This window comes from Mesoplodon mirus, assembly GCF_964341445.2.
Source record: "Mesoplodon mirus genome assembly, chromosome: 14".
Lineage (NCBI taxonomy): Eukaryota > Metazoa > Chordata > Mammalia > Artiodactyla > Ziphiidae > Mesoplodon > Mesoplodon mirus.
In genome coordinates, this window is record NC_138990.1 from 25,644,329 (window position 1) to 25,666,528 (window position 22,200).

At 56.2% G+C, this 22,200-nt stretch overlaps 1 protein-coding gene across 2 annotated transcripts in view; it reads right to left on the reverse strand.

The window, feature by feature from the left end:
- Positions 1–11,732, reverse strand: part of PXDN (peroxidasin) — a 64,981-nt gene extending 53,249 nt beyond the window's left edge. The window contains exon 1 of one of the 2 annotated variants that reach the window (XM_082641871.1): positions 11,256–11,732. In XM_082641871.1, the coding sequence (XP_082497997.1) occupies positions 11,256–11,455 (200 nt within the window). In that variant the 5' untranslated portion in view covers positions 11,456–11,732. The remainder of the gene's footprint in view (positions 1–11,255) is intronic. The other variant, XM_082641872.1, reaches the window with a different exon arrangement.
- Between the last annotated feature and the right edge of the window lie 10,468 nt (positions 11,733–22,200).

A 22,200-nucleotide genomic window follows, 5' to 3' on the forward strand; every position in this document is an offset into this window, starting at 1 on the left:
ACCAGGAAAAGAAGCATAAATTTAACCAGCGCTGCAGATGAGTGCAGCCCTTATTCCTCGGGTGAACGGCTCCCTCTCTCGCATTTGTCTGCAATCTCATTTGTTTCTGAGTAAAGAAATCTCCTGCCTGAGGGCTGTGCTGGCCTCACTTTTCCCCACAGAAAGGGAACATATCAATCCAAACATTGCAGGGGCAAAATCTTCCCATCTTTACTCTGAATTTCCATTCACGTCCTTAATTCTTAGCAAATAATTAACATTAGATCTGGCAGGAATGGCATTTTAGAAAAGCTGGGAAAGGCAGGAACTCACAATTACGGAGCGTTTCCTGGGTCCCGTGAAAGGCACCTTCTGGGTGCTGCATCACAAGGGGAGCTTAGATGCTTCTTAAACACTTGGGTTTGGCCTGGGAGAGAGAACGCCTATCTAATATGTGCTGAAAACTAGCCTGGTGGTATTTCCTGTTTGCATCGCAAGTATCTGCTTCAGTTAAAGGAGCCCCAGCGTCCTAGTTCTCTCCCGCTGCCTGTCTTCCCTCCTCTGGACTCCTCTGGTTCACGTCCGCAGGGTCAATAAACCCAGATGTGATGATAACAATAGCTTCCCCAGCAGAGCCTCGACCAGGCAGGCTGTGTCAGGAGTTACACGTGCATCCCCTTCCTCATGCCCAGGACGCCCCTGCAGGTGGGAAACCGAGGCTTCAAGGGGCAAGAACCCTGCCCAGGGGTGCACATCGGGAAAGCTGGGAACCAGCGCCCTGGCCGGGGCCGACCACACCCAGAGCTGCATGCAGCCTGGCTGGACGAGCTCTCCTTCCCCCTCAGTGGGACGGGCATCGCCCACAAGGTCAGCCTCCGTCATTAACACCGTGGCTCTTACTGGCTCCTTCTCCCTGCCCAGGAGACCACAGCTTGGCCAAACCCAAGGCAGCCTTGTCCATTTCCACGCCCAGCACCTGGCCTGCAGTGTCTCCAGGGAGGAGGTTCCTCCTGGTATGTCGCAAATAATAATTAACGACTTTGAACTTGATAGAACCTCAAAGGCAAGATACTTTCTCCCCAGAGAAGATTAGGTGGAGACTGCTAAAGGTTAGAAGTGTCCTGCTACTCTGGAGGGAACTGCCCTGCTCTTAACCAACCACGTAAACCCCGAGACCCCACCCCGAGGAAGGTCTGGGGTGAGCGAGGGGGGACTTTGCGGGGCAGGCAGCGCGACAAGGCCCCTCCCGAGTCCCCACGCCCTGAGGTCACAGCATGTCCACCTGGAAAACAGGAGGACGCTGTCCCGCCCCATCGTTCACAGATTCCAGATTTGAGAATTTTCCCACTTGCTGAAGTCTACCTGTGAGCCCAGAGTCGATCCTTGTGAAGTCTCTGTCACCATGGAGGACGGGCACAGAGATGATGATGATGTGGATTAGTGTCCTTCTCAGGGTCTATTTGGTGCCATGTTGTTTGCATTTTTGTGCCTTTAGTCGGTGACTCTGCTGTTTAAAATCGCCCCAAGTGTGGTGGCGACGGGCTGTACGGTCATGGGGAAAACACGTGTGTGTGGGATCAGCTTCCTCCAGGCATGAGTCTGTGCTGCCCTGAGCTCCACGTTGATGAAGCAACAACAGACGTTAAGTAAGGCATCTGTAAACAGAAGCTCACAAAACTGGGCTGCGCATCAATCGATGGATGACAGCAACGCTGTGGCCTGCGCCGGGCTGGACCCTCACCCGGTGTCTCTTGGAAGCAAGGGTCCCGGGTCACTAACTCAGAATTCGCAGAGACTGTGTAGAACACAACCCTGCGAATAACGAGAATCAACCTTAAACTTCGCCTCCGGTGACAGAGATGGTGCTGAGCTGGGGCTCTCCCAGCCCCTCCCGCCTCAGATCTCAGGGCCCAGCGGGGACATCCAACCACAGGGCAGAGACCACACAGGAAACTGGCCACAGACGGGGTGGCGGGAACCCAACATAAGCCAGGCTGCGCTGCAGCCTGGGGAAGGGCCCACACAGGAGCTGGCACAGTCCTCAGGATGTGCTGGCATCAAAGCCTCCAGAGAGAAAACCCGGGACCACCATCAAAGTGCGGCTACCGAGTGAGGGCGCACAGGTGTGCGTGCCATGTCTCCACGGTCAGGTGTGAGAGGCGCCCTCGGGGCCGTGCGCTCCGCGTCCCGCAAGCCACCTCCCGCTGTGGGCAGGCACCTCGGCCTGGCATGGGTGAGTTAGTTCTGCGGCAGGTGGGCAAACAATGCTGAGCGAAGGGGGGACAGCTGTCCTCGGGAAAACACGGACAATGTCCAGGAAGAACACGGAACAGGAAAAGTCCACAAAGCACAGACCCGTCCCTGGTGCAGAGCAAGCCTGCAGATTACAGACACGTAATCAAGGCGAATAATCCCAAAAATGTACACAAAGGCATTCAGATGTATGGTTTACAGTAGCAGAAAAGTGGAAACAAAGAAATGACCCATGATGAGAATTTGATTCAGCAAAGTTGGCAATCCCCAAAAATAAATACTATGTGGCCATCAACAATGATGGTGCAGACCTCTAATCACTGCAGACACATACATTGCTACTGTGGGCGGGCAGGCTTCATAGCATGCAGAGGGCATAGAGAGCAGGACACGTTCCCTCCCAATGTCTGGAAACAGGTAGACGGGTAGGTAGGGAGGTGGGTAGATACAGAGAGATAACACATAGACACAGAGATAGAGAGATAGGTCCATAGATGCACAGATGATAGATGATGCACAGAACACAGCAGACGTAGATGGCTGATGGACAGATAGAGCGGCGGACACAGAAAGACATGCAGACACCCCAGTGATTCCACGTCCATGTGCGCTCACATGACTGTTTGTGTACCTGAGGGAAAGCCTGGCAGGCTAACAGTTTCCCCTAAAAAGAGGAATGTGAGCCATTTATTATGGTGTTTTTATTTGTATTTTCACATTTTTCTACCATGAACATGTACAGCTTGCATAAAAATATTTAAAAATATGTTGTAAAAGAAGAGTAAACAGGACAGGGCACTGGAGTGGGTGAGGGGCAGGTTCCACAACCTCCTGCTTGCAGCTGCTGGGGAGATGCTGCTCCCCCCTGCCCCGCTAACCCCCGGCCCCGGGCGGAAAGGCTGTACCTCCAGCCAAACTCCACCCACGATGACCACCCCTGCAGGGCCTGAGAGAAGGCAGCCTGCAAATTTCCAAAAAAACAGCGTAAATCCAAATATGCCTCGTCCTGGCAGAAAACCCTGAGTCAAGCGTTTGGCTTCTAAGAAATCCGGCTGTGATCTACGGGTTACCACCACAGGCTGTTCAACACCTGCCATAATTACACGGGGCAGCTCTCTGTTGAGGAGGAATGAACAAAATTCTTGTTAGAAGAAGGAGATTCTAGTTTTTAACCTCTATTTACCCATGATGGCCCCTGTTACAGCCCACAGTGGGACCTAAAGTAACGGGGGGCTGGAGCAGGGAGCCACCACACGGCACAGGACACGGGAAGCAGGGCCGACACCTCGCAGCCCTCTCTGTCCTTCACATGAAGGGCCAGAGGTGCCCACATGCCACAGCAGCGCCTGGAAAGGACACAGTGAAGGCAGCACGGCAGCCAGGCACCGCCCGTCCAGCACGTCCGACACTCCCAAAGCAGTTTCCCTTCCTGGGAAGGCCCTAAACAACGTGCCAGAGCCCGCCAGGCACCAGGTGGGGACAGGGGACCGGTGCCCCCCAGGCAATGTGAGCACAAGTGACGTGTCCCCGCGGGGCAGTCGAAGCCCTGGACCCTCCTCTCGCTCACTCCCCCCTCCGCTTCCCTGACAGCCTGGAGGGCCAGGGACCAGGACAGCAGAGCTACAGGGTGGACAGAGCCTGGGTCCCCAGGTCACTGGTAGAGCGCCGTTACCTTAAAGGGCCAGAGAGGAAATGTACTGTCAGGTCACAACTACCCAGCTCTGCCTTTGGCGTCAGAAGCAGCCGCAGCCACAGGTAGGTGAAGGGCGCGGCACGTCCCGCACAGATCAGCCCAGCACCCAGGCCACTGCCCTGCTGGCCGGGGTCTGCAGGCCGCGGGCTGAGAGCAGAGCCTCCAGGGACAGCTGCCCAGCAAGGACATCTGCCCTGGATTCCGTGTGAGGGAAGTAGGAATTTACACTGTTTTAATCCGCCGAGACCCTGCGACCATTTATTATGCAGCCGCAGTTGAACTCCCCTGCCCGATACAACAGCCTTCCAAAGGCAAATGGAGAACAGCGGGTTGGACAATTTTTAGTTTTTTTAAATCAGGACTTGGGGCATGTGAAAGCATTATTCTATTTGTTACTTTCTTTATAAGCCACACTGTTATAAAGTTGCAGAAGAATTTAATGAAGGTTTTACAAAGTTACAAAAAAGATGGGATAACAGGGGCCAGACTTCCTCCCCTGTCTGAAACAACCAAAAAGCTGACAAAATACATGAAACAACTGTTTTCAAGATACTGTGCATGGGTCAGCAATGGACAGGATCCCCGAGGGAGTGAAAACGAAGGAGGTGAGCACAGAACCGTCCCAGGTTGCTGCCCAAGGGACAGAGATAACCCACAGGACGCAGACAGGACAGCTGGAGCTCCAGGGACAGAGAGAGGACACCAGGGACCCTGGAGCGTCAAGCGCTCAGCGGAGCCATGCATGTGAGGCCAATAAAGATCAGAGCAGAGATCAGCAAAACAGAGAAAGGAAAAACCAAAGAGAAAAATCAATGCATCCGAAAGCTGGGTTTCTGCAAAGTTCAATACAATGGAAAAACCTCTAGGCAGACTGATCAGGAAAAAACGAGAGAGAAGACACGCCTTTCTGACATCAGGAGCAAGAGAACTGACATCCCTACAGATCTTCAGACGTTAGGAGGATAATGGGGAACTTCACGATGGATGGCTGTCCCTGGATCGTGCGACGTGGCCGAGCTCCCAGCTCCCAGGGCTCACTCAGGAAGAAACTGTCCCCAACAGCCCTGTGATTACTGAAGAGTTTGAGATCACAGTTTACAACCCTCCTAGGATGCCCAGCCCAGCCCGGGGGGCTTCCCTGGGAAGCCGGAGCAGACCTCTAAGCAGCACTAAGCCGGGTGCCCCCTGCGGTCCCCAAGCACTGGAGAGCAGGCAGCGCCTCACACCCCCTCTGGGAGGCAAGGTCTACCCTGAATACGCAAAGCAGACAAAGACATTCCAGGAAAGAACAAAGCCCAGCGCCCCTGGTGAACACAGACGCAGTCCTGCCCAGTGAGGCAGAACTCGGGAGGAGGGGCTGCCAGGGGCGCGGACCCCGCGGGTGAGGACACTCATTATCCTGATTGTGGCGACGGCTGCACAGACCGGACACAGCATGGTCCCCCAGGCGCGCACCGCGAACACGAACTCCTGCTGTCCTGTCAGCGGAATCCCCACGAGGCTTTTTATTTTCCTCGGTGAAACTTCATCCAGACAGAGGTCGGAAAAGGGAATCATCACTGGTTAAGCTTCCACCGCGGACCTGACAGTAGAACAGAAGGGGACGAGCCTGTGGGCTGCTCGTGGGCCTCTGAGCTCCACGGGCTGGGTGACAGCAGCCTGTACCCACCCAGCCGCCCGCCCCGAGCTCCCCTGGGGCTGGGCATCCAGACGCCGGCAGGCACCATCCCTCTGCTCAATGAGCTGGTCGTCCGGTGGGCACCCAGCTCTGAACAAACCACCCTTCAAAGGAGGCTGAAGGAAACCAGACAAGGCCAAGGAGAGCCCTGGGGACACAGTGTCAGGTCACTGCCCACCGAGGGTCTGCAGGGCAAGTTCTCTACAGTCTGTGTACCCTCGGAGAGAAAGGCAACAGTGTCCAGAAAAAAGAAACTGATCAAATTAGCAGGGATAACTGACCCTGTATCCGAGCCAAGAAAAGGGGAGCTGAGAATTGTCCTGAAACAACTAACACATTCTTACTTAAACTTTTTGCCAGTTTTGATTCAGTCACATGAGTCATCGTTGGACTGAGCTATCCCGGGATTTGCCTAAGTTTTCTGTGGACTGGTAGCATCTGAAGAGAAACCAAGGGACCAGGAGAGGAACATGTGTGATTTCTATTTTTCAAAATTAACTTCAAGATAAAGAAAACATGAACCACTGGACTTACCAATTTAGAAAGACCCTAAGTTATCGATGATGTTATTTTAAACACCAAAAAGCATTCCCTCACCCACTGACACACGTGGGCTGAGTTTTGTGCAGGTGCTACATGAGACACGTAGTTACTAGTTCAAGTCCAAGGCTGACCCCAGGGAGCTACCGGCCAGCAGAGACATATAGTAACACACGAAACGTCCACATAAACTACTTAAGCATCAAATTCAGTGATGTTTAACTGCGTTTAAATTGAGTTCACCCAAAACTGTATTTGTAAACAAACTGCATTTTCTTGTGTACCCCCAAAAGCACATGAAACTCACAATTCAAATGCTCCTTAAACCCGGATGCTAAGTTGAGAGACCTGACGTCTTGGGCACTGAAGGCCGTCAGCGCCCCGCCAGCGCACACGGTGGCGGGAGACGGGAGGCCGGGCCCAACTCTAGCCCTGGGCGCTGCCCTCAGAGCTCGGCCGGGACCCCGAGGCCCCCATCCCCTCACCACGGCACCTACTCCAGCTTCTTCCTGTTGGCAAGTGCCCAGGAAAGAGGCGGGCATCTCCAGCCAACAAGACAGAACCTCCGACTCAGCCAGCGGGAACCAGCACAGGCGCACGGACCTTCCAGCGCTCACCCACTCGTCAAACGGATGACAGGCCCAGCTCCAGAGACTGGGATTCTGTCGCTGTTCTGTTGACACCTGACCGTGGCACCTGTCATGGGTGCAGTGGACACCTCTGTCCAGCCTGCCCCCCTGCCACCTCTTCTAATAAAATGCCCACCTTCCCCCAGGCAAGGAGCCCTCCCCCGCTTCCAGGCCACGCGTCCTCCGGCAGGGCAGGTCCTGTCCTTAGCTCCAGGAGCCGCCAGGCCCAGGCCTGGTGGGCATGACCGCCCGCCGCCCAGGGTGTGCTGGGGACAGACAGTAGGTCTGTTCACACGATTCCCAGAACTCGTGCTTGTGACCGAGACTCATCTCCTGCACTTAGGCCATCGGAAGGGAAGCCGACGACAGCTGCCGGGCGTCACCAGGCAGGGAAGCTGAGTCATAGGACTGAGGAGGCGGCCGGGGACGCACAGAGGGGAGGAGACCGCGTCCAGGCTGCGGTGTCCACACCCTGGACGAAGCCGGAGCTACCCCCGGATTCACAGGGCCCGGTGTGCTTTCTTTTTACAACGATTTCCTTGACTTGCTAATGACACAGAGGAGGGGGAGCCTTCTAGCTGCCTGGCTGCAGTTTCCAAGGAAGTTTTTCCAGATGCAACTTCCAAAGGCATGTTTTCAAATGTAAAGTTGTGTCCAAACTGAGCACGGACCCGGGACCACTCCCTGATGGCTGATGTCATACACAGCATCCCAGGTGGCCTCTGGAAGCTTCCTCGGGTCACCGAGGTCTCCTCTCTGCACACAGCACGCTGGGCGTTCTTAAAGCTGTGGGCTCGGGACGCGGCAGAGTAGCCACCACCATTTTGGAAAAATAAATTACCAAGATTCAGATACTTGAAAAATGTCCCTCTGAGCTGTGAGAATGAAGACTTCGACTTCATCCCAACAGGGAGTCTAAAAGCAGAAATCTGCTTCAGGTAAGCCACAGGCTTCAGCTTAAAGCCTGTTGTCGTGGCCTGCACGGGTGTCCTGCAGAGACCGACAGCCAGAGGCTGCTTTGCTGACCTTGTGAAGCCTCACCCAGGGGAGGAGAGGTCAGCCCTCCCCGGGGGCTGAACGCGTCCCCGCAGGACGGGTGGCTGGAGAGGGAACTCCCTGAACCCCAGGAAGACAGGGGAGGGGATGTGAACGTGCAGCTGACAGCCTGCCCACCTCCTGGACCGGGAACACTCCCTCCCTCCGGCCACCTGTAGGCCAGAGACCTCACCTGGGCGCACAGGGAAGCGGTGGGAAGTTGGATCCTCCGGTCGGCCAGCTTCCAGGAGCTCCAGTGGAGGCTGGTAAGGGGAGATGCTGTGCCTTGGGGGGCTAGTCCCCAGGGAGCACCAGGGCCTTCTCCGAGTATGGGTATATGACCCCAAAGATGGGCGGGCACTCGCCCAGACCACCAGAGGCGCTGGCGCCCAGGGCTGGCCTCCTGCAGCCCACCTTGGCCAGGCACACCTGGATGGCCAGTCGCCCTCATCACAGGGCTGCAGGGCCTCCCTCCCCAGCATCCCAGTGGACCCAGGACCCCGAGGGGCGGGAAACGGAAGCTGGCCCAGGCCCAAACACACGCGTCAGCAGACGTCGAGGGATGTGGGGACAGCTGCCTGGCAGGCTGACCACGAGCCCACGGGAGGGGCTCTCACCAGCCCCCAGCCCCGGGCACCCTCCAACGCCAGGGCTTCCTGTCACATGGACGGCGGCTTTGGAGTGGCCTGGACCATGGGGTGGGAGCCAGCTTTAAGGAGGCAACCCCACGACCGCATAGACGAGAAGGACGGGGTCGGGGTGGGGCGCGGAGGGCTCGCCAGGACTCATGAGGCAGGAGGTGTAGAACGTGTTGTCCCCAGAGGTCCCGGCGGAGGGGAGGACGGGAAGTGGGCCAAGTAAGGCCGGCACACTGCTTAGGTTTAGCGCTAGCTGTTTCATCATCACCGTGACAAACGTCTCCTGTAGTGCTGAGCAGAGTAAAATACTCAAAAACTAAACAAGTATTTCTACAAAAGCTGAGCTGAACTGAGTACCACACCCGCTGGTGAAGGGACCAGCTGCAGCACCAGAGCCCGAGGACTCCAGATCCTAGGGCGGCTAGAACACCACTTTCTACTTTCCAGGGTCAAACCGGAATCACAGGACACTCTCGGACCATCATTTCTGAAGCCCAACCACGAGGCAAACCAGTCCACTCTCGGGCCCCACCGGGACACACCCTGAAACACCTGAGCAGGAGACAAGTCTGATGTGCCCAGTGATTCCCATTCAGTCTTTCTGGGGGGGCCGAGGGGAGGTGGGAGAGGGGAGGGTCCCGAAAGCAAAGGGATGAAGTGATGGCTGGACGGCCCAGTTAAGTCTGGGGCCAGGGTCTTCACTTACCCTCACATCTTTTAAGTCCCCAATTGCCACCAAATCATTTTTTAAAAATAGAAAACAGCAGCAGATGCATGAGAGCAGAGACCTGGGAGAAACGCTGGAAGTGAACATTGAACGTTTCTGCACAAGTGGAACTTGTGACCTGACTGCACCCCAACGAGCAGTCCCCCAGGAACGCGCCAGACTGGACCCCAGAGCCCACAGGTGGCAACATGGTGCCCCCAAGCTGGTCTCTCTCTCATCATCACCGCCCCCCTCTGTGTCCCCAGCTCCGGGCGCCCAGCTGGACCCCCTCCCACCAGGACTCAGTTCTGTCCCAGGTCCACACTGGCGGCCATGGGAGCTTCCTCCCCCTGCGCCTGTGTCTACGCGGCTGTCAGCTGGGTGTGTGTGCATGTCGGCGATAATCCGCTTGGTTCTGTAAGGGATCTGGTCAGCTTAGCACACCCTGCCCCCTCACAGAATCAACGAGACCACGCAGGTCATTTCAAAACATCTTTGAAAACTATAAAACCCCACGAAAGCATAAGTCAAAAGGAGGATTTCTGGAAATCTTGCCAGGGTTACCTATTTATTATGTCACTTTCCCTTCCTACCCTCAGCTGTTTTACAAAACCCTATGAGGTTCTGTGGAGAATCTCACCACCCGCAGGAGGCTGGTGGCTCCATTTCTGCTCTACAACAACCACATTTTAAAATATTGTTCTTTTTAAAAAGCCATTAAGATGTGAGGGCAACGCACAGTACGAGTATCAGACTTTGGCCAGATGTGAAAAATGGCTTCAGGGTCCAGGTTTTTTCCACTGACTCACTGAAGAATTAAATGAGTGCCTCCAGGACACCCTCACTTGGCCTGTTACGGTCCTGATGCCCTCCTGCGGGCCCGCCTCGGCTGGCTGGCCGGCCCTCCACACGGGAAGGAAGCCCGTGCCTGTCCCTCTTGGAGGAGCGGTTTCCAGGGTGCGAGGAGAGGCCGGCCGAGGACCCCAAGGAAGCTGCCAGTAGAGCCGGCGGCCACTAGGAGAGTGGGCTGTCCGTGTACTTTGTTTTAAAAGTACGAACCCTGACCGCCCACTTCCTGAAGAGTCCACTCAAAATTTTACAACTTTTGCAGGCTCTTCATGGTGCCAAAGTACTCTGGCTCAGCCGAGAGAAGTGGAAACTATTTTTGGCATTCAGAGAGGCAGCTGCAGGACGCGAATACAGTCAGCGCCTGAAACGCAGGCTGCTTTTACAGATTTTGAAAATTTCTAATCAGAGACGCATCCAAACAGGCCTGCAGCGACTCGGCGGCATCCGGGGCCGGGATCCTCTAGGGAGGGCGGGGGTCGGCCGGCGAGGGCGCGATGCGTCCTGCCAACCCGAGCGCCGGGTCTCCGATGGCACCACCTGGGCGCGCCCCGGCTGGAGATGAGGGCGGGGACGTGCCCCGGGAGCAAAACCGCTGGGACCCCGACCGTATCCACCCCCGGGCCGCCCGCGCTGCCCCGCAACTCGGGGACCCGCACCGCGGCGCCTCCCGGAACTCGGCCAGGCAGGCTCACGGCGCAGAGAAAGCCCCAGAGAACCGTGCGCCCCACGGGCCCCGGGGCAACCCGGGCAGGAGGCTCTCGGCGCCCCGGCAGATGCAGAGACGTGAGGTCACGGAGGGTGCGCCAGGGAGGGCCGCTCCCCGCCCCCAGAGCCGGGACAGGGGTGCCGCGCTCGGGGAGGAGGGGAAAACGGGGAGCGGGAACCGCCGAGTAGAAGGAGGGGGGAAGAGGGGGAGGGGAAAGGAAGGGGGAGGAGAGGAAGCGGGGGGAGGGGGAGGCCGGGCCCCGGGAGAAGAGGGGCCGGACAGGGGCGGGAGGGGAGGAAGGCGAGCGGAGGAGGGGAGCCAGCAGGACCGGGCCGGGCAGGGAGGGGGGCTCTCCCCGGCGGCTGCCGACAACTTTCCCGTCCCTCGGGGATGCCGAACTCCGAACAAAGGCGGCTCCGGAGGCGGCGCGCGCTGCGCTCAGGTCCGCCCCCCGCCCGGCCACGGAGGACAAAGGCGCCGCCGCGCGACCCTCCCTCCGGCCCCCGGCCGCCCCGCGCGCCCAGATCCCCCGCGCCCCGCCGGACTCACAGGATGGAGGTCTGCGGCGCCACGGCGGGCACGGCCTCCAGCAGCAGATGCATGCAGCGCACCGTGGTGCGGAAGCACAGGCAGCGGCTCGGACACCCGTTGCCCGGCTTGGAGGCGACCGCGGCCAGTGCCCCCCAGCACGAGCACAGCACGAACGCCAGCAAGCAGGGGCGCGCGGGGCGCGCGGCGCGCACGGCCATGGCCCACGGCGCGCGGGACGCTCGGACTCTGCGACCGACCGCGAGGGCCCGGCGTGTCCACCGCCGCCGGCTACGGCCCACGTCCCAGCTGCGCGCGGGGGGCGGGGGGCGCCAGCTGTGCACATGCGCGCGGCTCCTCCCCGCCCGCCCCCTCCTCCCCAAGGACCGGGGCGGGGCGAGGACCTCCTGCCGGGCGTCGGGCCGCGGCGCTGCCCCGGGTGCGGAGCTCAGGTTGGGCCCCCGGGTTTCAGTCCCAGGTCTGCGCCCACGACCGGAGGCCTCGGCCAAGTTGCTCCGCCTCGCCTAGCCGCCGTTTCCACATGTGTGCAGTAGGGGTGGAGGTTGTTTTATAACACACGTTCGCAGTGCTTAGCAAGCTGCAGTCACGATTCCAAGCGCTTGCTAGAGTTTTCTGTCTCTCTCTCAGTCTCCCTTCCTATCTCTCTCTCTCTCTCTCTCTCTCTCTCTCTCTCTCTCTCTCTCGGCCTCTCCCCCTCCGCGTATCTCTCTGTCTGTCTGACATGTACAAACACCCGCTGCAGCAGGATCGGAGCCAGGGGTCTGAGCCCGTGAGGCCTGTTAAGCACCCAGGTCCTGGGCACTGCTGACCCCAGGCCACTGTTGGGAGCGCAGAAGACGTTTGCGTAGAGACCTGGGCGCAGGGCTTGGCTAGGTGGACTCTCAGTGTCCTTTAGTCTCCTCCTTTGTGGCCACACCCGGAAGAACCCCACCGGGCTTCCCCCAAGGGGGCCTTGCCTGGAGCCACCAGAAGACACAGGGGGCCGTGGGAAGGAGGTTGAGGCAGTCCCACGTTCTTGTGTCTGTCTGCAGCCCCATTCTAACGCTTCACTCGCCAGGATCCAGGCTCTGCGTGCCACAGTTGAGGAAGTCCAGGCTGTCCTGTGTCCAAAGACACATGATCACCAAGTCCCAGAGTCAGAGAGGAGCCTGGGTCTGTTCTGACCTCCACACTGTCGTGTGACCAGAGGGGCGTTCTACCTCAGGCATGCTTCGGCAGGACTGGGGTGACAGGGCGCTGTCCCGCTGCTGTGTCAGTAAACTCCTGTACCTACACGGTTCCCAGGGTCTGCCTCTGCGGGCAGCTGAGCTGAGGTCTGGCTCAGGCCCCTCCAGACGCTGCACGTTTGTCACGGAAGCTGTCATTCCTGTTTCCACAGGGAGAAGCCTTCTCAGTCCTCCAGCGACCCGGACCACGCCAGCCAGGGGTCCCGTGCTAACCAGTCACAAATCCCCCCAGGGCTCCACACTCCTTTACAAGTGCTGCCTGCTTTCCCCACAAGAATTTCAAACTTAAATGCAGAAATCCAAAACCTTACTTTCCCTGAAAGATGTCTGTTTTCTTCTGGATCGCTGATGTGATCCTCCAAACTGCTTTCTCAGACCCTCCAACCCAGAAGTGGCCTGTTTGGTGCTCACCACATGTAGGGAGTTGAGAAACCCTGTGGATTCCAGTTGTTCCTTGTGGCTCAGTTGATTTCTGTTCCTCCATCTTCCGTCCCATAACCGCTGACGGTCCTGGCCCTGCCCATCACCCTGGACCACCGCCAAGACGCCGCCCCCCACCTGTCTACCAGGTCCATCCTCCCTGCAGCAGGCAGAGAAGGCGCCACTGCTTTGACCCTGCCCACCCCCCCATCCGAATGTCTCTGGACCTCTCCAGTGTAAGTGGGTAAAGATCGAATTTCACCCACCACCTCGACCTCTGCCAACCCAGGCGCAGGCGTCCTGAGCAGCGCACAGTCTTAGCCTCTCTTTTCAGTTCAGCACGAGCTGCTGCTAATTTTCTGTGTCCAGTCTGCTGGGCTGTCACACCCCGTGATTTGATCAACCACTAATCCAGGTGTTGTGCTGAAGGTATTTTGTGGATGAGATTGACACTGGTGAACTTCGACAAAGAGGAGTTTCCTCCATAATGTGGGTGAGCCTCATCCACTCAGTTTAAGTTCTTTAGAGTAGAAACCGAGGCTTCCTGGAGAAGAAGTTCTATTGCAAGACCTCAGCATCCACTCCTGCCTGGGTTTCTAGTCTCCTGACCTGCCTGTAAAATGTAGGACCTGCCAGTGCCCACAAGTGCATGAGCCACTTCCTTAAAATCTGTCTATCCCTCCCTCCTCCCACCTTTCCTCCTTCCATCCTTCCCACCTTCCCTCCCTCCCTCCCTCCTGTCTCCCTCCCTCCCTCCCTCCCTTCCTTCCTCCCTTCCATCTTTCCTTCCATCCCTCCATCCCTCTATCCACCCAGCCATCCACCCACCATCCCTCCAGCCATCCGTGTGCTGTCTCCCTGAACATGTCTGTCGGGTACACAGCCACCTCCAGAACTCTGGATGGAGGTGTGGCAGCAGCGGCCAGTGCAATGACTGATGCTCAGGCCTGAAGGAATTCATGTTTTAGTAACGAATCTCTTACATGGAGCTGAGTGCACTTCCCGCACCTTTTGTGCAGCACCTTCTGCATCTGCCCTCTAGAGGCCCACGGAGGCCTCACACCTCCAGGAACTCAACCTTCCTGGGGAATCACGTGCAGACATCAAAGCCCCTCAAGTTTTCTGTTGCCCAAGGCCCTGGTGACTCTTCGCATTTCTCTCTGATGACCACTCTCCAAACCTCATTGTCTGCCCACAATCCTGTTATCTGTCCTACAGCAAACAGCCCTTTCAGGTGTGATTGTGCCGGTTGACAAGCTCTAGTTGTTCAGATGGGCAGACAAAGGAGCCAAGATTACGGCGACCGTCTGTTTTCTGTCGACAGTATCGCTGAGCTCTCCAGTGGACCAGGCAGCCGTGGGACAGGAGATCCATCCTCCCGGTGTCTGAACACAGGCTCCGAGGCAGGGCCTGCTCACACCGCGGTGCACAGACACCTGAGCCTCCAGACATTCCTGAGGAGGTGTTACTATCCTCATTTTGCAAATGAAAAAAAACCATATATACACTACCAAACGTAAAATAGATAGGTAGTGGGAAGCAGCCGCATAGCACAGGGAGATCAGCTCGGTGCTTTGTGACCACCTAGAGGGGTGGGATAGGGAGGGTGGGAGGGAGGGAGACGCAAGAGGGAGGGGATATGGGAACAGATGTATATGTATAACTGATTCACTTTGTTATAAAGCAGAAACTAACACACCATTGTAAAGCAATTATACTCCAATAAAGATTAAAAAAAAAAAGAAAGAAAGAAAGAAAGAAAAAGAAAAAACCGAGGCTCAGCGGAGAGAGTAACATGTCCGAGGACCTGTCACTCATCCAGGGAGGGAGGGAGGGGAGAGGACAGGACGCTGACTGACCTGCGAGCCTCACCTACTGCACTGGACGGGGTTGGGGACGCCCCCAGACGTCACTGGGCCCCTGCATGCCCCCCCCACCCCCCAGTGGCTGCCGACCTTCTCCGGAGACCTGCTAAGGCTGCTAGGGCTACGGGGCTGCGCTCCTGGAGGTGCCGGGCACTCTGCCCCCTTGTGATGCCGCCCGCAGCTGCAGACACAAGTCAGCCCTCAGACTGCAGGGCTTCCTGGGCCTCAGGCGATCGATGGCCAGTGTCTCCCCTGCTCGGCCGCTGTCCTCACCCCGAGAGCCCCTTGTGCACCAGGCTGTGCTGAGAAGACACCTGCATCTCCTCCGTAGCGCCACGGGGTCCCCCAAGGACAGGACGGTCCGCATTTTCTGCCACTTCTGGAGTGACATTGCTCCTGTCTACCGGTCTGTCTCCCCATCTGCCTCTCCGAGGATTTATGAGGAAAAGAACGTGAGGTTTGGAACAAGGGAAGCCGGGAGGCAGCCCCCCCAACCCCCGGCTCTGTGACTCCGGGAGACTTTCTCGCCCTCTCTGGGCCTTACTTTCCCGTCTGTAGCAGGAGAAGACCAGTCCCTACTCGAGAAACGCAGGCTCTCTTGAGGACTGAGTGAGGGCTGTCGGGGGGGCCTGCCTGGGAGCCGTCGGCCACGCCAGGGTGAGTGTTCTCCTTACTGGGGAGGCTTTCCGGCTCTGGGTGGCCCCCAGTCTGGAGGCCTAGGGGCCATTCCCAGACGGTGAGTCACCCCTGAGAACCTGGCTGTGCCTGAGGCAGCTCCCCTCCCCCCAGTCCCAAGGGCCTCTGCCTGCATCTCCCTGCCCTGAGCCCGCCCACTCACTGGCAACCCAGGGGAGCAGGGCCCCCAGCTGACCTGGGTGTAACTCCAAGAGCCCTTTCTGGGGCTCCTGCCACAAAGCATCACACTTGGTTGCCGCTGACCAGCAGAAACCTGTTCTCCCACAGTTCCGGAGGCCAGAAGTCCAAGGTCAAGGTTCCTTCTGGAGGCTCGGAGGGAGCACCCGTCCCAGCCTCCCTCCGGCTTCTGGTGTTGCCAGGAGGGCTGCCAACTGCCAGCCCGGCCCCGGCCCCGTCGCCACAAGACCTTGCCCTGCACTTGTCCTCACCCGGTGTTTCCCTCTCCTTATGAGGACGTGCTGGCTTAGGGACATCGTAATGCCGTCCTCCTGACTCTGGCTACGTCTGCAGCAGCCACATTTCCAGAGAAGGTCACATCCCGAGCTCCAGGGCGGGACTTGGGTTCAGGGGGACAGAGGCCGGGTGGTGATGAGCCCTGACACTGTGGCCTGGGGTCCTGCTCACCTAGGCTGCTCCTGGCTGGCGGAAGGGAAGGGCCCGGACCTTTATTCAGCCAGATTAACTTGAAACTCTAGAACGTCGAGCTGGTGTGAGGACCACAGGCAGACGCAGTAGCCCGCACACTCGTGCTCTGTGCCCTACCTCCAGATAAGGGCGTCGGGAATGCGGGGTCCCCGTTCCTCCTTTCACGACTGTCTGAAACCTCCATCCCGGGGATGAAAGCACAGCCGTGAGGACATGATTTCATTTTATCGTCATGAACTCGGAGACAACTTCTCAGCCAAATGGGTCTAAGATCAGCTTTTCCCAAGTTAAAGCCATTCCTGTTGACAAACGCCCCCGTGTTTAGTTGTAACCCCACACGGCACCCTTTCCTGCACCCCTTTTATCTTGAAGCTTTGATCAGCGAGTTATACTGCTTCCCATTAGGTCATCTAGAGCCTATTTTTTTACATTTAAATTTTGAAAAGAAGGCAGATGACTAAATACACCCACTTAGAGCTGTTTTAGACCGAAATCAGCACAGCCGCGAGTGAGCTTGCACCCCTTTGGGAGCTGAAGTGGACGGAGGTACCATCCAGTAGGGCTGGGGCTTGGCCCTGAGCAGGCCGCAGGATGCCTCTGTGGGTCCCGGCGCCCTGCGGCCCACAGCCTCCCGTCCACCACGAGACCCCGCCCACCAAAGCCCCGCCGTCACCAGGCCCAGGTGAGCACCCCGCCTGGCGGCACATCCCCACTGCCCAGGGCTGAGGCAGGGGTGCTCAGAAGTGGGCCGAGGTCGGCTGCAGATGAACCTGCTGGGTCCTGGCTGCCTTCAGCCCAAAATAACCCACATGCCAAGGCAGTGCATTTTGGGGTGTCACGGTCTGCCCGCCCTCACCTGCTTAGGCATGTCCTCCAACAGGAGCTACAGTATCTTGGGTCCCCACCCCGAGGGTTTCACCGCCCAGGATGACTCCTGTCACGGGACTGGAGACGGGGCAGCAACCCCACACCCAGACAAATCGTCACAAACCATCACCCCCATCCCAACTCCTAAGATCATCTTTTCTTTTTTTTTCTAAATTTTTTTTGAGGTATGCGGGCCTCTCACTGTTGTGGCCTCTCCCGTTGCGGAGCACAGGCTCCAGACGCACAGGCTCAGCAACCATGGCTCATGGGCCCAGCCGCTCCATGGCATGTGGGATCTTCCCGGACCGGGGAACGAACCCGCGTCCCCTGCATCGGCAGGCGGACTCTCAACCACTGCGCCACCAGGGAAGCCCAGATCATCTTTTCTTAAAGCTCTCCCCTCGGAGGCCTGCATCCTCTCCTCTCCTCAGCGAAGACGTGCATAAACTCTCACGTCTCATTCACGCTTATCCTGTGAGGCCCTGTTCACCTTATATTAAAAGTTAACCGACGTCTGTGCCTCTCCTCCTGCTATAACCCGCCTGCGGTCCGTTCACTTCACAGACTGGCCATCAAAGCCAGGAGAGCAGAGGGCCTGGTTTTACTCCCACCCCGGCTTTGAGCCAGGATGTGATGGCATAACAGGCAGCCTGCTCAGAGGCCACAAAGCCGAGGAAACCTCAGCTCTGTGTGGCTGACTGCATACAACCCACTGCAGTCTGGAGTCTGGAGACCATAGGCCCATCTCCTCCCAGGGGTCTGGACAGCAGGCCTGGGTCCAGAGGGTCACAGTCAGAGAGATGCTCTCATGTCCTGGGGAAACTGCCAGGAGGGCAGAGGCTTACTTTAGCCATTAGGAAGATGTACACACATTTGAAAAGGCCCGAGAAAGATTTCTGAAAGAAAAGGGAAATGGGAAGTCGTTGTCTTCCACAGGGAGAATTATGCCTCTGGTTCTACCTCGTGTTCACCTGACCCTGGAGCTGTCACAGCACAGACTCCAGAGGGCTCTGCCCAGCGTCACTGGCACATCCAGGGGGGCAAGTGCAGCCTCCACCCCATCACCTACACTGAGTGGAAGCCCTATCTCTGGGTGGAAAGCATCATACTCCACCCTGCTGGACACCTGAGGAATGTTCCAGAAGGAATGCCAGTGTGGCTGCATGGGGAGGAGTGGACGGAGAGCTCCCACTGGAGAGCTGGTGCCGAGGGGACCCAGGCCCAGGCATGCGAAGAGCCCTGAGTGGGGCTGGAAGCCAGCCTATCAGTTGGCCTTCAGGTCTTTTTGAGAAAAATCTTAACAGGGCTCAGCAGGGTCATCGTCTGCTGCGAAGAACCAGGGTTGGAGCAGACTTTCTCTGGCTTCGCTTTAGATGTCGTTTTCCTAGGCTCCCCTTCAGACTGCTGCTGCCTCTGATTATTTCAGGGTCCCAGACAGGGCCTGTTCTTAGGACAATTCTCCCTCTGCCCTTCTGTTGCAGGTTCGTGTGCCTGACACACAGTGAGGCCAAACGAACTGAAACGTCGGAGTTTGGAGCAGAGAAAAAGGTTTATTGCAGGACCATGCAAGGGGAACGGGTGGCTTGTGCTCAAAAACCCCAAACTCCCCAATGGTTTTCGGGAAAGCGTTTTTATAGGCAGAATTTGGGGTGAGGACTGCAGGATGTGTGACTTTCTTCTGACTGGCTGGTGGTGAGGTAGCAGGTGGGGCTCCAGGAATCTTGAGCTAAGCCTGAAGTTACCTTCCTCCACCTGGGTGGAGGCCTTAGTTCCTGCAGAAGAACTCAAAGGTACTGTTATGTATCTTCCCTGTGGAGGAGCCAGGACCCTGCCCCAAGGCTGCACTGTCGTTTGCTGACTGCCCTTCGGGTGCCCCTCCCTTCCTGGATTAGTAACTGTTGGAATCTACCCTTTGGAACAAAGGGAAGGTCTAGGAGGCTGAAGCCTTTTTCCTATTGTTACCGAGTCCAAGCTCACTCTGCTGGCCACACAACAGGCCAATAAATCAGGAGATGAGGTGTTGAGGCAAGGAATAGTGACTTTATTCAGAAAGCTGGGCATCTGAGAAGATGGCAGATTAATGTCCTAGAGTACTATCTTATCGGGGACTGGATGCCAGTTTCTTTGATAGAACAGAGAGGGGGAGGAGGTGAGAATGTAAAGTCTTGTAAAATATCTCCTGGCTTGGCCAGCATCAGGGAGGGGATGTATTAATTGCTTCTTTTCTGCAGCCATTCACAGGTGGGCAGGGTCAGGGTGTTTCCCTGTGAGCTGAACAAAGGCACTTTAGTTTAACATTCAGGCAGAGGGTCAGGGTTCCCCAAGGGAGGTCATTATGTATGATTATAATAACAAAAGCAAGGAGAAGCAACGGTTAAAGTCAAAGAAACAGATCCAACATGGAGTCAGATTTTGTTCTTCCCTGTTACACTACGAAGAACTGGGGGACTCGCAGAGGCTTTTGTACCTGGCAGGGCCACACAGGGTCCTGCTCAGTTTCACTCCTGTGTTCTTGGCTGGGGGCCTTGTAATAAAAGACTAATGAACAAGAGAAAAAAAATCAAAAGTTTATCCAAGGGTGTGCCTACTGTACTCAGGGGTGACACCCAGGGAAGTGAGCATCTCAAAGAGGTGGTTTAGAACTCAGGTTTAATTACCATCTTCACCTAAATCTGAGGAAGAAGCATGTGGAGGCCAGTTATGGGAAGGGGACCCAGAACGGCAAACAGATAAGGCTGTCATGCAGATTTAAGTCAGGACTTCCCCGTGGATGAGGGTCTCTGGTGATTTGGGATGATCCTTCTCCCCAGGCTCAGAGAGGAAACCCCCTTACAAATGGAGATTTCCCTTGTCAATGAAAAATATCACTGCCATATTAGTGAACAAAGGATGCTACAGCCATCCAGCCACTAAAGCTACCCCTATGCCCTTATGGTGAGCCTTGAGGGAACTCAGGATGGAGACAAACAGGCTAGGAATTATGGTTTATTGGGTGGACTTGCTGAGGACTTAAGCCGAGGACACAGCCTCTCAGATGCTCTGAGGGACCGCTCACAAGAGGTCGGGGGGAGCCAGGATCTACAGGGGTTTTTGCCACAAAGGCCAGGCAGTCGGAACATCGAAAGATTACTGTTAATTAAAGAAACCCAGACATCTCAGGTTAAGGAATTTAGTGCTTTTCTATGTATGGGAAGATGTAAGAGTCCAGGCTCATTGCAATCGTCCCTTTGATCCGCACCTCAGCTACCCGGGGCCAGGGTCCTGTGCATTCCCATCCTGAGTCCCCGCAGAGGGCACCGCGAGGGTGGCTGCAGCCCGTTTTGCCTCCATCCTGAGTCCTCTCTCAGTCCTCACCTTCGGGGCAGTCTCAGTGGCAGGATGGCTGCAGAGTCCTTGGTTTGCTGATACGGCAGCAACGTTTTTCATTCACAACCCCACGAACATAGTTTTGTACCAGGGAGGTGAGATGCTGAGAACAAAGGCTGTGCTTCTGGAGATGCTCCAGACCTTTGCTCAAAGCCTGTCAACCCCCGCCTTTAGATGGGGTGAACGTAAACCTTTAAGTTAAAGGGTCCAGAGACAAGAAAGGAAGCTACAAACAAATGAGAGAGAGGAAAAAAAAAGCAGATGGAACTGCTGCAGAAAAGAGTGGGGTGTGAGAGGATGGTCACGTTCCAGGTCACGTCCTGGGTCTCGTGGGCACGGCCGCCAGGTGAGGGTCCTTGGCTTTGTGCAGGAAAGAATTCAAGAGCGGCCATAGTAAAGTGAAAGCAGGTTTACTTAGAGAGATACACATTCCATGGATAGAATGCAGTCCAGCTCAGAAAGTGAGAGCGGCCCTGGGAGAAACACAGACAGACTGTGGTCCATCTCAGAAAGCAAGAGGCCCCCAAATATGGGGTGGTTAGTTTTTATGGGCCGGGTAATTTCATAGGCTAATGAGTGGGAGGATTATTCCAACTATTTTGGAGAAGGTGCAGAGATTTCCAGGAACTGGGCCACCGCCCACTTTTTGGCCTTTTATGGTCAGTCTCAGACTGTCATGGCACCTATGGGTGTGTCATTTAGCTGATATGTTGCAATGAGCGTATACTGAGGCTCAAGATCCACCTCTTGGACCTAGTTGGCTCTAATCAGTTCATGTCGTGTCCTCAGTGGCTGTCATTCTTTTAAAGGTTGTGCCCTGCCCCCTTCCTGTCTCAGAACAAGGGCCCAGATGGAGAGGAGTCTGCCCTCCAACAGAGCCCCAGTCTCCTTATACACTGATTTTACTACATTCGCATATAAATGACACACCTACAGGGTGGGACATGATCAGACAGAAAGGACCAGAAAAGGATAAAAAGGGGATGGCACCCCGCTCCCTTGGTTGGGGGGGAACCCCACCTCTTCCCCCGGTAGGCTAATGCATACACCTCCCCATCATCAGCCTCACCCCGCTTCCCTTTGTCTTTATTGGTTAAAGTAAATCTCTCTGGCCAGGTGGGCAAGAAGCTTATCTGTGAATTTAGTTCGTCTTCTCCATATAAAGCTTGTGCTGTGTTGATCTCAACTTTGGTTTTGCCTGCTCCATCCTGAAGGGAAAAAGAACCCTCTCCTGCTAAGGCAGGGAGCCTGGCTGGGGCCTGAGCAGGGTCCATACAAATCACTTTGGTAACACATGGAGGACAGCAGCCAGAGGAAGGACCAGAGATTGGAGGAGAGGCAGCTTCAGGTGGGGCTAAGACACCAAACCCTTTCATGTATCAGAGAACGAGACAGATAAGATTCATATCCAGACTTCAAATCCAGAAATCCAGAAAGGCTTTCTCATTCTGGAAAGTGAAAGGGATTCTCCCCTTATTCAGCAGGAATAAAAGAACTTTAAAAATGTGACCATGAGCTAATCTTTGCATCAGATAAGCCTAAAATATTTAGGAATATTTTCGAATCAACACTTCATTGGGCTCCGGGAAATATTTTTGGCAATACAGCAAATGATAAGATGTAATTCACCAAGCAAGTGAACTGCAGAGCCTTCCAGCTCTTCTAACCCTCAGGATGGGAACGAGGAAGCTGGAGGTCTGGCTGCTTCTAGTGTAATCAACCAATCCGGTCACGGCAACGCTGAACCAGATGGAAAGCAAGGTGAGTCAAAAAAGAAGCTTTCAGGGAGGTGCTCTGGGGGTCAGTACTGGCAGATACAGCTCCAAGGGAGCTGTGAATATTAATGTGGAATAAAATTCA